The 16414-nt window shown below is 40.5% G+C and overlaps 2 protein-coding genes across 2 annotated transcripts in view; one reads left to right on the top strand and one right to left on the bottom strand.

Annotated features, from left to right (window-relative positions):
* Positions 1-1172: 1172 nt before the first annotated feature.
* usp8 (ubiquitin specific peptidase 8) lies at positions 1173-12940 on the top strand. Its single transcript, XM_013914292.1, has 19 exons — positions 1173-1262; positions 1918-2094; positions 2249-2393; positions 2501-2586; positions 2701-2842; positions 3696-3738; positions 3829-4000; positions 4178-4340; positions 4443-4584; positions 4766-5052; positions 5146-5619; positions 6316-6390; positions 6530-6828; positions 7245-7466; positions 7561-7771; positions 9229-9465; positions 9672-9814; positions 9938-10070; positions 11386-12940. Exons 2-19 carry the CDS (start codon positions 1991-1993, stop codon positions 11542-11544), a joined length of 3237 nt encoding a protein of 1078 aa, XP_013769746.1. The 5' UTR covers positions 1173-1262; positions 1918-1990; the 3' UTR covers positions 11545-12940.
* A 127-nt stretch (positions 12941-13067) lies between these two features.
* Positions 13068-16414, bottom strand: part of LOC102191973 (ubiquitin carboxyl-terminal hydrolase 4) — a 6813-nt gene continuing 3466 nt past the window's right edge. The window contains exons 3-7 of the mRNA XM_005746883.2: positions 16033-16228; positions 15705-15920; positions 15458-15600; positions 14459-14594; positions 13068-13400 (exon numbers count right to left, since the gene is read on the bottom strand). Coding sequence (XP_005746940.1) covers positions 13212-13400; positions 14459-14594; positions 15458-15600; positions 15705-15920; positions 16033-16228 — 880 coding nt within the window. The 3' untranslated portion in view covers positions 13068-13211. The remainder of the gene's footprint in view (positions 13401-14458; positions 14595-15457; positions 15601-15704; positions 15921-16032; positions 16229-16414) is intronic.

The raw sequence follows: 16414 nt of genomic DNA, 5'->3' as shown, positions 1-16414 counted from the left end.
TTGGGTGAAACCATCATGTGACTCATTGAGATTAACTGACACAAGGCTTGAGTGGGTGTTAAGGTGCCTGGGAAGGGTTCTCAAATCTGCACAGTAGGTTACATACAGTTGGTATCATAAACCACCCCCTGTAGTCAAAGATGGTGGTTCACAGTAGACATAGACGGCCTCTTTCACTCCTCTTTCAAACCATCTGTCCTGTCTGTCCAAAATGTGAACACTGGCATCCTCAAAAGAGTGAGCTGAGTCTCATCCTGCTGAGGTGGAGTAGCTGTAGTTTCTAGAATGTAGAGGTCTGAGTACTCCTGCTGCACTGCAAACAAATACTACGTGGTTTCGTTTCTGTTTGGGAGTTTTGTCATTGGGACAAACCAGTTTTTGTCTGACGGCGTGGCTGGGTCTGAAGTGCACTTTTTCACACGGCTCTATATATAAACAAAAGAACCAAAAACATATTAATCACTGGGCAGAATAAAACTGTTTTAACTATACAGAGTTATGGCAGTAGGATAGGATAGGATTCAACTTTATTGTCATTAAACATGTATAAATACAGGGTAACAAAATACAGTTTGCATCTAATCAGAAGTGCAAGGTGCATTAAGTGCATTAAGAGCAGATTATATACAGATAAGGGTAGTATGAAAGGTGGGAATAGTTATGTACAGATTATGTACAAATAAATGAAGTATACTGATGTTTATATAACTATACAGAGAGCAAATATACAGATGTACTGCGGACAAATGTATAGATGTACTGATGTATACATATGTACAGACATACAGATGAGGTGTATAGAATACAGATATTCTATAATGCTATACAGACGGGCAGATATACAGATGTAATATGAACTAATATACAGATATGCTACATATGTACATATGTACCAATTTGTGGTAAACAGATCTACAGAGTGCTATGAATATATCTACAGCAGTTGAAGAGTAGCGCTATAAACTATAGTAGTGAACAATGTAAGTACGTGCACTTAAAAGTCACAGAGCAATACAGATAAAAATACAGGAGTGATCACAAAATATGTGGTTTGGCAGCAAAGATGTGGGAAACGGGTATCAGGAAAGAAAAAAATGACTCCAGAAGGTGGCAGTAGTGTGATAGTAAGGATGCCAACGTCTAAGAATTAGCTGAAGAAGAAGAAGAAGAGAACGGGTTGGGGAAAAAAGGAGGAAGCGGAACAAGAAATCAGAATCAGCTGTCAAAAAGTGGCTAAAGTGTAAGCAACGGATCATAAAGAGGTATTTTTTAAAACTAAATGTATATTGTCAAACTGTCAGACAGTAATATAGACCTCAGTGATATGGGGGGGTGTTATGTACTCGACTGTCTCTGTTGTAGGGAAATAGTTCTCATAAGCTAACCTTAACGCTTAACTACGTGCGCTCCAAGCGCAGCTTGCTAACTGACGTAGCTAGCAGGCTAACGAGGAAGGTAACAACGCCAGGTGCACATTTAAGGGGCTAAATAGCTTTTTTTATCAGCCAAGTAGTAGGTTTAAGGTTTAAACCGAATGCTGTCAGTTTAGTTGACCTTTAGCTGCTTCGTAAAAGCATCCAGCCGAGTAGTGGTTAGCGGCTAACATTAGCGAGAAAACTATGTTGTTGTCGTCAGTGTTTACATGCCCTGGGTCTGTTGACTATAGCCAAGCGCCGTGTCATAGCTAATAAGTGATTTATCTGCGAAGTGTCATCGTTTCGGCTTAGCCTGTCCTAATTCTAGACATTTCTAAATACTACACAACCGCCGACGGCACGGGAAAACTTTTTGAGACGTTTTTGCTAACCGTGGCTTAAATGTTCTTTTGCAGATTGAACTGTTCTATGAAACTAGAACAGCTGTTCTAGTATAAACGGCGTGTGTTTGTGTTTTTCTCTTTCACAAACATTTATCTAGAGATGTTCGGAGCTTGTCTACACCACTGACCCTTTTGCCTGCCAGTGACCTCTGACTCAACACATTCGCCAAGATGCCTGCAGTTTCCACCGGGGTCAAAGAGCTGTATTTGTCCACCTCTCTGGGGGACCTTAATAAAAAAGCTGAAATTAAGCCAGACAAGACAAGCACTAGAAAGTAATGTTACTATATTTTTTTTGGGCAGAAATTATTACCTAATAAAAAGACATTTGTCACTGATCTCAATTTTCTGGCTTCTGTGACTGAAGCACATTGCAGTCATGTGGAGATGAAAATCTTTAACTTACATATACTTTTTTCGTGTTTGTAGTTATGTCCAGAGTGCCTGCAAAATATTCAAGGCGGCAGAGGAGTGCCGTCTGGACAGAGATGAGGAGAAAGCTTATGTACTGTACATGAAGTATTTGACAGTATATGACATCATCAAGAAGAGACCAGAGTTCAAGCAGCAACCGGTATACCTAATATTTATAAGTTTGTTCATTCTTTTTGTATTGCTAACCTAATGTTTTTTTCACATGAAGGCAGATTATTTACTTGAAGTGTTCTCTGATGTGCACAGGAGTATTACGTGACTATGCTTGGGACAAACAGCTTTAAGAAAGCCATTGAAGAAGCTGAAAAGCTGTCTGAAAGTCTTAAACTCAGGTTAGAGGTTTCAGCTGTCATGATTATGCTCACTTTCTTAATTCAGACACTGTAAAATAGGATATTGATTTTGTTTCACTTAACTGATCTTTATTTCCTACCTATTTTGAATAGGTACGAAGAGGTAGAGGTGAGAAAAAAACTAGAGGAAAAGGAGAGACAAGAGGAGAAGAAGAGGAGGGAGGAAATGACAGAAAAAGATGGCGATCGGGGCTCTCCAAAAACGTCATTCACAAACAGGAAGGACAGCAAAAAGGTGAAGGTTTGAAATGAGTATACACACTGCTGCCAGTGTGTATACTCTTTGCAAAGTATATTGCTGGTTTTGGGATTATTTTTGAGGGCCCCATTTACGTAAGATATATAGGCTTTGCAATGGATTATTCTTCCATCCAGATGACATAGCTGTGTCACCTTCTGGACATTCTGCACACATCACAAAAGGAATACTCAGATAATAGAGTTTGTCAAACTGGTCTGCCTGCATTCAAGACCTGTCCCCCATTGAAAACACTTGGACAACAAAACAGGCCAAAGAAGACTCTGAACTGTATGAAGCTGAACTCAGATAGTGACTGGAAAGCACTTTCCCACAGTAGCTGATCTCCTCAGTTCTTATTAGTTTTTTAAACATGAAATGTGATGCAAGAAAGTGGTGAATCTGCCACTATCCCAACTTTTTTTAGAAATATGTTGCAAATCAAAAAGAGTATTTTACTGTCTTATATGTAACTTTCCGATAGTTTACCAAATTTACGCTTACATAAAAACTGCACCGATCAATAACCCTCCCAAAAGGATCTAAACTAAAGCACAGTATAAGAGTTGAATTTTGCAGGTGGTTACAGGTATTGAGATATTTACTGCACACAGCATTTCTGTGCCTTTAAAAAATAAAGTGAGATATAAAGACTTCGAATGTTTTCTTTGCCCTACTGGGCATTACAGTGGATTTTAATAATAATAATGCAAACACCCGTAGCTTAATTAATATTTGAATGCCTGTATTGAAATCGTAATGATTCTTTTTTGTACCTTTAGTATAAGGGGAAAAATCCAGTTTATGTCAACATGCTAATGAGATGAGTCTTTGTGGATGTGTGTCGCAGGTGAAAGCTGAACAGAATGAACTGAAGAATGCAACCTCAAAAGGTAAAGTGGAAAACCTCAAAGCAGTCACTTTGTTTTTATCTTTGAATTTAGTTGATTTATTAGTGCTGAGTTATGAATTTTGTCTGACAGCTGCGCTGCCTGCTGGTGGGATCACGGCTGAGAAACTTTTCAACATGATGAAGGACCAGACTATCGCAATAATTGTTATGGATGCACGCAGCCATCGAGATTTTGAGGAGTCTCACATTCAGGTCCCGGCTCAAACCTGCATCAGCGTGCCTGAGGAGGCCATTAGCCCAGGGTGAGAAGCAAAGCTTCAAACTTGATTGAAGTTTGTTCTAACACACCATGTGTGATTCATTATCAAATAATAATATGAATGGACTGATCTTTCTACCTTCAGTTTGTTTTTGTGTCTGTGTTTTTTGGGGGGGGGGTTTGGTCAACCTGTGGATAATGAAATGTTTTGACTTTTCAGAATCACTGTGAATCAGATTGAGGCAAAGCTGCCAGAAGAGTCCAAAGAGCACTGGAAACGGCGGGGATTTGTAGATTATGTCATCCTCTTGGATTGGTTCAGTTCTGTCACTGACCTTAAACTGGGGACCACCTTGCAGAGCCTCAAAGATGCTCTTTTTAAGGTAACTGTGTCTGGCGGGTGGTTGACTTTATGCAGTAGCTTGTAAATATCAATACCTGTGTTTTCATGTAAAATTACAATGTTGTGTTTGACAACTGCACAGTGGGACAGCATCACCATCCTGCGTAGTGAGCCGCTGGTGCTGGAGGGTGGCTATGAGAACTGGCTGTTGTTTTACCCCATGTATACGACCAATGCTAAAATTAGACCACCTCGACAGACCATTACCAACACCCTTCCTCAGTGTGAGTATGAGTAGTACAGTTTATTAAAAAAATGGCCCTTTAATGCTATGTTTTCTCATTTTATGAGATAGAAAATAAAAACCACAATATACTTTATATAATTTTGTATTACTCACTTACTTCCTAATTGTGACTGGACTCTTGTCTTACATGTAGACATTTTCTTTGATGTTTTCAACAGTGAACTTTAGCTACCCATCCCTTGAGGAACCAAAACCTCCAACCCCACCTCCACCCGAGCCTGAAGTTTCACTTGAGCCTCAGGAACCATCAGCTCCTGTGCTGGTGAATGGGATCACTCCAGCGGAACCTCCAACATCTAAAACTTCCATAGTCGCTGATAGGTTGCCCGACAGTGTTGATTTCTCTGTCACCGGCTCCACAAATTCAGGTCAGGACTTGGGTAAGAAGGCCCCTGCTGCAAGCACATCCAGCCAGTCACCTGCAACACCCAAAGCATTCCCTCAGGTATTGTTTGCCCTGATAACTGTTAAACCTTTAGAGAATGCAAAGCATTAAGGACTCCAAATGTGTCTAAACATGACTCTTCTCCTGTCCCAGTTTGACCGTACCAAGAAACCTGAACCTAAGCCCAGCCAAAACGGGTCAGCAAAGGATTCTACCCAGAATGGCCCAGTTGTCCCAGACCGTTCAGTTAAACCACCCTTTGCTCCTAATGCTTCTCTTTCTAAAGAAGAACAAAGTCAGATACACTCCGAAGCAGTGGCATTGATGGAGAAAGCAAAGCAGGAGCAGGAGAAACGCATGCAGCAGCGTCGTTTAGAGGAGGAGAAACAGGAGTCGAAAGAAAGGCTAGAAAAGGAAGAAAGTGAGAGGAGAAAGAAGGAAGAGGAGGAGAGAAGACATCAGGAGAAGAAGAAACTGGAAAGGCAAAAAGCAGAAGATGAGGAAAATAAAATAAACAAAGCATGGGATGAAAAAGACAGGAGAGGAAAAGAGCAGAACTCTGACACACCCTCTAAGAGTATGTCTCTGGATTCCCCGGCTCCCAACCATATTGTTAGTGAGATTAAGGTGAGTCCTCTTCTCTGTCAGAGATAATTACTGTCACAAACAAATGAAAGTTTAAGGTCATCCCACAAGGTCCTAGTGTCTTAAATCATTGGTTAAAAGAAGATGTTAAAAATTCTTCGTCATAATTGCACATCCTAAACAATGTACTTTTTTTTTTTTAAACACACAATCCACTAAACTGTTTTAATGAGTTAAAGGATTAGAACCTAGTTTGGCTCCTAGAGCTAAAGTATAACAATTAGAGCCCAAATAACAATTATTTGTAAAGATAAAACTTTACAAATAATTGTAAAGTGTAATAGTGTAATGCTCCTCATATAAAGGTGGCATGTGTAGGTTGAAACTTTAGATTCTAACCCCCCCATTTTTACTAACTAGTCCTGTTTAGGCTGATCGCTTCCTTCAGTTTAACCTGTCACTGTCAAAATGGAGGAACAGTTTGATAGAGAAGTGAAGCCACTGCTAAACAATTGTAGTTTGTCCTTTATTAAATTTGAAGTCCTGGACACTTGGGGTTAGTGTTGTCTGTCAAATTTAATGCGTTTGTTAGATTTCCGCAGGGCTGTGAGAGACTGTGACTCTCTGTGAGAGACTGTGACTCTCACAGCCCTGCTGTGACTGTGAAAGCCTTTACAATAATTTTTTTGTATGATCTTATTAAATAAAGTGTGTTTGTGTGTGTGTGTGTCTTCACAGAGGGAGCCTCTGACCCGAGCAAGGAGTGAAGAGATGGGTAGGAGTGTACCGGGTCTTCCTGATGGTTGGATGAAGGTACCAGATAACCAAACCTGAAATAAGTGATTCATTTGAAATAACTGAGGGTGAAAGTTCAAAGGAAAAAAAGTTTAAAGGTTTATGGTTAAATTTTACCAAATGCTTTTCTTTTCTTCCGCTTAATTTTCTTGGCTAGTTCCTTGACACAGTGACGGGGACCTACCGATACTACCATTCGCCAACCAATCGTGTCCACCTGTACCCTCCTGAAGTCACTGTTCCCCAGACCCCACCATCGACGCCACCAACAGTCAAACAGAAAACACCACGACCAGCTGAGCCAGACACAAACCGTGAACAGGAGCAGGAGCAGTCTAAACTGAAACGCTCCTACTCTTCCCCTGACATCAGTCAGGACCTGAGAGAGGAGGCACAGAAAAAGGCCACTGCTCCGACCGCTACTGCTGTCATACCCACAATCAACAGAGAAACCAAGTAAGACACGCTGTGCACCTATAAATATGTTTTAAGTGAACAGATAATAGCTGCATATTATAAAGGACAATAGAAGCCTGCAAAATACTTCTTCTGGTATGAAGATGATGTGTTGGAGTGTCATAAAGATGATTCAGATTGTGTTTGTGTGGATAGAAGAGTAGCTTTTGATAGTATTTCCTCAGGCTGTTTAGTTAAATGAGCAGAAAATGTGTGATAAGGTAGTAATTTCAGTGACTGTTCATGTTTAGTTTGAACCTGTTTTACAATTAAATATTATGCTTTTTGTGCTGTTAAAGCAACAATGGTATGTATGACCTGTATACTTTGTATATATTACACTGTGGTACTTCCTTTGATGATTCATCTGTAGTAACTAGTCTGGCTCTCTCTTATTTTACTCTTTTCTCTTTCAGACCTGCACCTGCCAAAGTCTATTCTAAAGTGGAGATTGCGCGTCCTTCAGCAGCCAAAATTCGCAACCTCAATCCCACATTTGGGGGTTTGGGCGCATCACTGACTGGCCTTCGTAACCTTGGCAACACATGTTATATGAACTCAATCTTACAGTCTCTTTGCAACACTCCTGCCTTGGCTGAATACTTCAACAACAATTGCTACCTAGAGGATATAAACAGGTTAGATCCGAGATAAGTGGAATTGCTGGTCATAATGAAGTCTGTATGCGGGGGAATGTATAACACCGGGGCCTCTGTTCTCTTTCTCTGCCAGGCACAATATTCTTGGCCACAAAGGGGAGGTGGCCGAGGAGTTTGGTGTAATCATGAAGGCCTTGTGGGCTGGTCTGTACAAGTGCATCAGTCCACGTGACTTCAAGATCACCATAGGCAAGATCAATGAGCAGTTTGCTGGTTATGACCAGCAAGACTCCCAGGAGCTGCTGCTGTTCCTCATGGATGGGCTTCATGAGGACCTCAACAAGGTAGTGTGAAAACTTAATAAGGGGTATTCCACAGCCACCAGTGAGGCATAAACAAAGTCTTACAATGGTTACATGAAAAGAGAACCATTAACATCTAAATATTCTCACTCTTATTTAAATATTGACTAAATTAACAGTGCATCCTTTATTCTGTTGAACCACAGCTTTCTCAGGTTTCCTTTTAGTATCCCTGTATGTTGTTGCACACTTGCCTGTTAACAATGAAGTCCTAGTCTTTTTTATCATTTTCCTTCTTTCTGTTTTTTTCACTGGGTTTCATTTTGATGGCAAATTAGAGAGTAAGTAAATAGCTGTGTGTCTTTGGTCCTCCTGCAGCAGTGTGCGTGTGACGTGTCTGCATCTGTCTGGTCTGATGCTCTGTCAGAACCTCTGTGCATGTTGACCCAAGACATGCTCATTGCCTGTATCAACAGATGTCTTTCCTTTCGTTTATTTTGTTTTTACTGGCTTCATGTGCATTTAGATCAGGGGGGGATGACGACAAAGCAATTGTGTGATTGTATGTTTTTTTTACAACTCAGCTGTAAGAGGCTGATATTGTGGTCACCTACATTTGTGAAGCAATAGATCGAGAACGAGGTGATGTAAGACCTTAAAAATGATGCTGTATGTGTATGTACTAATAATCTTGGATACATTTGAATCTCAATGACCTTGACCTCAAGGTTAGAGTACTTCTGATAACTGTATTTCTGAAAATCTTGTGACTGCAATGACTTTTTGAAATTGATACCCTAGGTGTGTCTACTAGGAGGCTGAGGAGTCACCAGTATTTTATATTTTTAAACTTACTATAACCACAAAGGTAGTAGGGTTTTTTTTCTGAGTTATTTTTCCTATTGAAGGTCTTTTATTTATACTGTTAGAGTATCAGCTGAGTGATACAGTGACAATTGTCTCCACCTGGGGTTAAGTTGCAGAAGTACATCAACCCATTTTCTTTTTGAGCATAGGATGCCGATTCGATTGTAGCAGCTGGTGATGTGCATTTGTCATCACGCACGCCATCTCATCATGTCCCTTTTGTGTGATCTTCTGACCTGTGTGCCATCATGCTGGCCCAGTCCCAGTCCACTCTGTCTCTCTGGGATAATTGATTTTTTTTTTTTTTTTAAATCATACTAATTAATAAGGTATTAATTAGCAAGTGTTAACCTGCCATATCTTCCTGCCTGTCATACTGAGAGTGAACTGGCTGAACTGCATGCTAATAAGCTGAACAATACTCGAGAGATGAATACAGAGATTATGGCTTGAAAATTCTTCATGTAGTTTTTAGTGAGTTTTCACTTCTCCCTGCAACGTGATATCGATAGGTGGTATAGTGAACATCTGCCATTATTCATTGATTTTTAATTGAATCACAAAGGCAGGTGTCTCTAGCCGTTAATTTGGGCTTGTGTCATTTTAAATTATTTTCTTTCACTTCTGGTCAGGCGGACAACAGGAAGCGGTACAAGGAAGAAGAAAATGACCATCTGGATGATCAAACGGGTGCTGACCTGGCCTGGAGCAAACACAAGCTTCTGAACGAGTCCATCATCGTAGCACTGTTCCAGGGGCAGTTCAAGTCCACTGTGCAATGTCTGACTTGCCATCGCAAGTCACGGACATTTGAGACCTTCATGTACCTGTCGCTGCCACTGGCCTCCACCAGCAAGTGCTCCCTACAGGTCAGGGCATATCAAAGCATGTTTTTGCTCTCGTGTCAAGCACACATATTGTTATCTAACATATTCACATCGTGACAGCATTTGTTTCTCTGAATTCATTCTGACAAACTAGCCAATTAAATGTATTGTGGTTGTGTAGATCATATTACTCTTGATTAAATGCGTAACTATGGTTAATAATTAGTGATTTTTCTACTTCCGGGTAGGACTGTCTGAGGCTATTCTCCAAGGAAGAGAAGCTGACTGACAACAACAAGGTGTTCTGCAGACACTGCAAAGCCCACAGAGACTCCACCAAGAAACTGGAGATCTGGAAGGTCCCACCCATCCTCCTGGTGCACTTGAAACGGTCTGTAATCAAAGCAGTAAAACAGTTTTTATCTGTCTATTTTCACTCCTCACTTTATAAGCTTTACAGGAGTGCTATTTTTGACATTAACATTATTTCCTGTTGTGGGGGTTCTTCCTGCAGGTTCTCCTATGAGGGTAGATGGAAGCAGAAACTGCAGACATCTGTAGACTTCCCTTTAGATAGTCTGGACCTGGCCCAGTACGTCATTGGACCCAAACAGAGCCTGAAGAGATACAACCTTTACGGAGTGTCTGTAAGTGAAACTGAAATGACTGCTGCTGTTTTTACTGCTCTGGTGTAAAAGATTGATGAAGTATTGTTGTCACCCCGCCAGGCAGGCGGGCTTCATGGACACCTAAATTTGTGAATGCAATAACTCGAGAATGTAGCTGTGAGTAGTGAGCAGTAGCTTCAAATTGATAACATGGGAACATGTACAAAAAAATCTCTTCTAATCTCAGTGACCTCAAACTAAATGTCAGAGGTCACATGTTCTGAACATCTTTGCACCTGCAATAACTTGAGAAGTAAGTCACCTAGGGTTTTCAAACTGATACCATTGTGGTGTCTACTAAAAATCTTTGATCACTTTCAATCTCAGTAACCTTGACCTCAAGGTCGAATCACTGGCCTTTGCCAATATTTTTAAATTTATGCACTAAACAAAATTTTAACATAAACATTTTATTCTGAAATAACAGTCTGCTCAGGAACCCTCTGAGCCGATCTATATAAATATGATTTCCTGAACTGTATTAAGTTGAGGCATAATGCCAACGGGTCCTGTGTCCTGGGCAGTAAATTCAGCAGGTACCACCATGATACCATTTCTCTATTTTGGTGAGAAAGAAGTGTTTGTATGTAGTTTGGTCTCGGTATAGCTGCTTCTACTGACAGACACAGGATTCGGTAAAGGTCTGGCTGAATGACCAAATTATTTATATATACCAATTCTGATATCTTCATAGTCAAAATCTCAAGTTGTATATGGTATCATCTGTGGTAAGATCAGCAGATGAGCAATGATTACAAACTGCTACATGCAAAGTTTACAGTCTGTTTACTGAACAAAACTGGTGAGTTTTTAAAATTATTTTGACATGGTGCAATATCTTTGGTCCCACTCAGGCTTCAGTAAACGTTAAATCGATAGATCTAGCATGGGCCATTTAGTTTTGTATGATCAATCTGTGAAAACCTGGGCTTTTTAAGAACACTTTTTTTTTTTTTTTTAAATGAGTTGTTTGGTTTCCCAAATATAACAAATGTAGGGAGCAAGGTGGATGTACAGTTTATCAAAGTAACATCAACAATTGTCTAAATGATAAAACAATGAGTTGGATCTGCTTGGGGACTACAGCCAGTCTTTTGGCAAATAGGCAACACAAGAGCTGTACTGGCTCAGTAGCTTTGGTACATAAATGTGTTTGGTCCCTAAACAGCAAGACAGGATAGTAAAATATTTATACAGGCAAGATTGGAAAGAAAAAACCTGGTTTAAAACATTGAAAACAGCAGCCTGTAATGCTTAAGTAACAGTTGATTGTCGTCTGCTTTTCCACTACCAGAACCACTATGGGGGTTTAGATGGTGGCCATTACACAGCCTACTGTAAGAATGCCGCCAAACAGCGCTGGTACAAGTTCGACGACCATGAGGTGTCTGACATTTCCACCTCCTCCGTCAAGTCCTCTGCAGCCTATATCCTGTTTTACTCCACCCTGTGATGGTGCTGTGGGACATAAAGGAGGCACACTAATACACCAGAGCAGCAATGCTTTTTTCTTTTTAGAATCACAGCTCTGAGGACCTGGTGCACAAAGCTGCAGTTAACTTGTCGGGGAGTTACTCGAGCGAGTGGCCATGAGATCTCGTCTGTCCCAGAAAGGAGAACGGTGCAGGCACACTGTGCAACGCTTCAGCTACTAGAGGAGCCATAGCTGTTTAAAATATGCCATCTGTTCACGTTACTGATCATCTAGAGACTAAATGGATCCTCCTTTAAATCTGACTTCTCTACCATAGTTGTGCTGTAGGGCTGACCGCTGGTCCAGACGCTCTTCACTCGCATTTCTTTCACACTCGGTGTGGACAGCGCTATCGCAGAACTGATTTTCAGCTTTCTTGTACTGTGCATACACAGGATTAACAGTTAGGTGGCATGTACATACCTACCTACGCTGATGTTGCACATTACAAATGTAAATACTTTAGGGCAAAATATTTATCTGTTAAGTGACCAAATTATTATTATTTTTTTCGTGAAAGTAGCAGCCATTATATTATCTCCATATTCATAAAGGCAAACCATATGTTTTAGGGGTTTACCTGTAGAGCCTTCTCTTGTTTATTAACGAGGGGTGTTGAAGAGACTGTGACTGATTTTTAGCATTCTTCCTGAGGTAAAGGACGGAGTTTTGCTTGTTCATATTAGCCACATTCTTGCACTTATCCACTTATGCAATCACATTAAGTTGTTTATGTAGAACATATTTGTTTAACAGCCGATTTCAGCGCTCTACTCAGAATGCTTTAAACTGATGCTGATATCTTCTCTGTCTTGCTCGGTTCAGCTAATGAAAGAAACCCTACAGTCTTCTGTAAAGGTTATTGTCAGTTAAACATACTTACTCTTTACATGATTATACTCAAACACTATTTAGAGGCAAATGTATCAGGATAGATTGACATCCTGTTTGGTTCATACTAGTGATTTTTGGTCTTTATTTGTTTGAGGCTTGGTTAGATTTCTTTTTTTTTTTTTCAGGAATTACTTTAATGTTTAGTATTGAGCTGGAGAATGTGAAGACGTGAGAAATTGACCTTAGCCACTTACACGAGTGTGATAGGGTCAACGCACTCTGCCTGACTGACCAGCCGACTGACAAGGGCAAGCACAAAGTAAGCTGATTATTTTTTTAGAATGGACCAGAGCTCTTAAGGGGTAGGATTAGACTCTGAACTTCCTGACTGTTTTTATTGCCTCGCATGAGATCATGTGCTATTTTCTTTTCACTTGTACTCCCCCCCTCCTCAATGTTCTGAAAGTGTTTCAGATATAACGATTATATTAATCTCAAACAACTCATATGTCTATTTATTAAAATTGCTTCAAATTAGTTTCTGTGTGTGTTTGTGAACAAATGTTCCAAGATGTCTTCAGCATGTATTAAGTACTGTCATAAAGCCCTTATCAACCTGATGTCCCTGTGTTCCTGTGGTTTGGAGATAGTGTGATAGTTAAACATTATACATTAACACTGAACTCACAATTTATTTCTAATTGTTATGGAGATGCTAACAGTACAAAGAGCAGCAGAGATGTTGAACCAAATGCAGATGATAAGAAACATTTTCAAGAGGGAAACTGATTTTGGTCTTCTATTTGCAAAGCTCACAGTCCTTGGATCTTTGGCTTCTGGAAAGGCTTGCGGCTGTAGAGCAGCATGTAGGCGTTGGGAGATTGCACCAGGGTGTCCTGTACCTCTCTGACAAGCGAGTCGTCAAACAAGTGCCAGGTCTGGGCTGAGGCGTTGTGGCACAGAGCCGTATAGTGACCCATGTTCAGATGACCTGTGTGGTTCTGTTAAAAAATATGAAATGAATACATTAAAAAAACAGATGTGGTGAAAACTCCATGGTTTTCCACACAGTTTGTCATTTCATGTAAATATTACAGTTTTAATTACATAACAGGTGCCAAGTCCTAAACATTAAACCCTTTGTGTTGCCTGGGTGATCTTAAAATGATGCAAAGCACATTGTGGCAATGCCAAAAGTTTTTCTGTAATGTTACAGATTTGTGTTTTACTATTTAAGCCCAAAAAAGTTGGGTTTGTTTCATTAACTGCAGCAGCATTTCTTTATCACGTATTAAAACTGGGACAGTTTATTGAAGCTGCACTTCATTTTCCTCATACTGAGTTATCTCACATTAAATTATTAAACTACTTTACACTGTTAGAAGGGGGATTGGTTCACTGCTCCAGCCCACATAAGATCAAATTGGCCCAGGATGAAAAATGAGTTTTGCGCCCCTGCCTAAGAAAAAGTCTGGCACCAGGGGTGTTCCTAGGAATTTTAAAATGGTCTCTTTAATATTGCAGCTGTTGATTATTTTAATTATATAATAATGTAATTTATCAGGAAATTAATAACCAAAGATTTAAAAAGCTGCAAAATAAATAGTATAAATACAGTAATTGCATCCAAAATATAGTGGAATAACAGAAGAAAGCAACAACACGTCCAAATAAGTCTCAGTAAATCACTGGAGTAAATGTACTCCGTTACATTCCTACTGGTAGTATTCATGCTCTTATATAACAGTGTTGGGGACTGTAAGATTAACAGTACTCTAGTCCAACCTGCCAAAGATGACTGTCCTCAAGGGCTGAGGGCAGTCATCTTTCAGAAGGGGCTGTTGCCACCCCATTCCCCCCTTCTGGACATACCCCTGACTGCCAAAGTGGCGTCATGCATTTCATTTACAGCCCTGAGCCTTTGCGGTCTCGGCAGTCATGCATCCCCAAGTCTTTGAATCTATGAGTGTGGATGTTTGCAGTGCGCTCAAATATCTTTTGGTAAAACACAAATATGACCTTACAAATTCATATTACGATCTTCTTCATGTTCACTCACCACAACAGCATAAAGATGGTATGAAGAATCTGAGACATTATGCACTGAGCTCGACAGAAATGGGGTCAAGTCGAGCTTCATGGGGAACGCGACATTAGTCGTCAGTTTCACCTGCTTCTTCCCCTTACAGCCAAACCTGCGGCGGAGGAAATAAGTTTAGTTTGAAACACTGACTCTTAAAAAAACAGTGGGGGTTATTGATTTATCTTAGCCTTCCTGTATCTCCGGGGTATTTGGAAGCAGAAACACTTCATAATAGAATGCATAAAGAGTATTAAGTATTCATGATGCCTGCTGAATTAATGCATGCATGAATACATGTTATTTGTAGCAAAGGTCGGTTACTCAATACTGATAAATGGCGCTATTCGTGTTTTTGTACTTACAAGCAAAAAGACCATTATTGGAAATCAGTTAATTAATTTTTTGAGTCTTTATTGTCTAATAATTTAACAAACTCAGTCCTTGAATTATTCAAATGCATATTATTGCTTCTCTGTTACTGTCATGACCTTTGTTGCTGTAATTCAAATAGACCAAAAACAGACTGAAATTGGTCACTAAAAAAATGAATGTCTCCAGAGCAGTGGCGGATCTAGAAAATTGTACATGGGGAAGAACCGATTTATTTAAGCATCTGTTTTTCCCCCTCAAGCCTATAAAGCCTTCTTGGTTTTGCTCAGTTTTGGTCATGAAGATATTAATTGTATCATGTGACGTGAATGTGAAAGTTTTGTGCACTGCCGTTTTCACGATCAACACTGAATCTAGGCAACATCGACTAAGTCCTTTAATTGCTTTCAAACAGCACCCTGCTGAAGTTCATCTCCTTCTAAAGATCAAAGATCTCAGAGCAGCTACACTCCTGAGTGGACCTTAAAGTGAGATTATGCTCTGCTAAATGTTACACATCCATTCATAAAATTTAAAGATTTTATCGACTGAACATATACTCTGTAAATAAAGTATCTTAAGAGATGACGATCCATTCCTTCTCACCGTTTTAGGTGTAACATGAGGATCTCTGGAGGTTTGTCCAAACTAGTGATGACCGCCGTTTCTCTCCTCATCCTGCACACTGAACACAGCAGCTGCTCTCCCCCAGTTAGGACAGTCTGCTCGAAGAACAGCGACAGACAGTCCTGCACAACATGAAACGAGAATAAAAGACAAGCACAGAACTGCAGGGATGAGACCGTCAGTATATCAAATGCAAACAGTCTGAATGGTGTTTAAAAAAACCTGCCTGAATGGAGCACTTAAGGATGCCGGCAGGAATCGGCAGTGACAGCACAGTAAACGTTTGTGTGCTGTATGCCTGCTGATCGCAGTGCATGCAGAGGGTTATGTAGCTCAGCTGGCCCTCAAACAGCTGTGACACAATGGTGCTTTCAGTGGTGCAGTACCTATTGTGTTCTTGCCTTTGCTGTCGTATTGAACAGTGCATCTGGTCCTTTGCAACCTTGTAAACAATCACATACGCACAAAAACACACTCAGTTATGGTTTCCGTAGGTTTATATTTCAGAGAGGAACAGGCTATGTGATGGTGCAGATGCGCAGGTGTCTCTGCACCTTTTTCAGGTCGTCGTGTAGCGTGTTAAGGAGAAAGAGGAGCAGTTCCTGGGCGTCCTGCTGGGAGTAGTTGTTGAACTGGGGAAAGATGGAGCACAGCACCGACCTCGCCTCTACGGGGGCACAGCTGGAGTTTGTCCCCAGCCACATCTCCTCTAGCAGGCGGACAAACACCTCAGCGACAAGGCACTTGGACCTGCATGAAAAGAGTTTAAACTACTGGAAAAAAAACATGACTGCCAACCCTCAGGTGAGTCCGAGAATAAAACGAAGATGCTCAGTCTTAGTCTGTGAAGGTTCTCAGTCATCCAGGTCATGGTAGTCAAAGGAGCTTGCAAAGAAAAGCGTCTGGACTTCTTTAAGTTGCTTGAAGACGTTTCAC

This window comes from Pundamilia nyererei, unplaced genomic scaffold (assembly GCF_000239375.1).
Source record: "Pundamilia nyererei isolate P.nyererei 1_Seehausen unplaced genomic scaffold, PunNye1.0 scaffold00184, whole genome shotgun sequence".
NCBI lineage: Eukaryota > Metazoa > Chordata > Actinopteri > Cichliformes > Cichlidae > Pundamilia > Pundamilia nyererei.
The sequence above is the reverse complement of the archived record's forward strand: the minus strand, read 5'-3'. Positions and strand labels throughout refer to the sequence as shown.

Bases quoted from the DNA above. Each gene is read 5' to 3' on its own strand.
- usp8 (XM_013914292.1), top strand. From the start codon at position 1,991: ATGCCTGCAGTTTCCACCGGGGTCAAAGAGCTGTATTTGTCCACCTCT. The intron at 6,829-7,244 runs GTAAGACACGCT...TTTCTCTTTCAG, and splicing joins ACAATCAACAGAGAAACCAA to ACCTGCACCTGCCAAAGTCT. The intron at 9,466-9,671 runs GTCAGGGCATAT...ACTTCCGGGTAG, and splicing joins CCAGCAAGTGCTCCCTACAG to GACTGTCTGAGGCTATTCTC.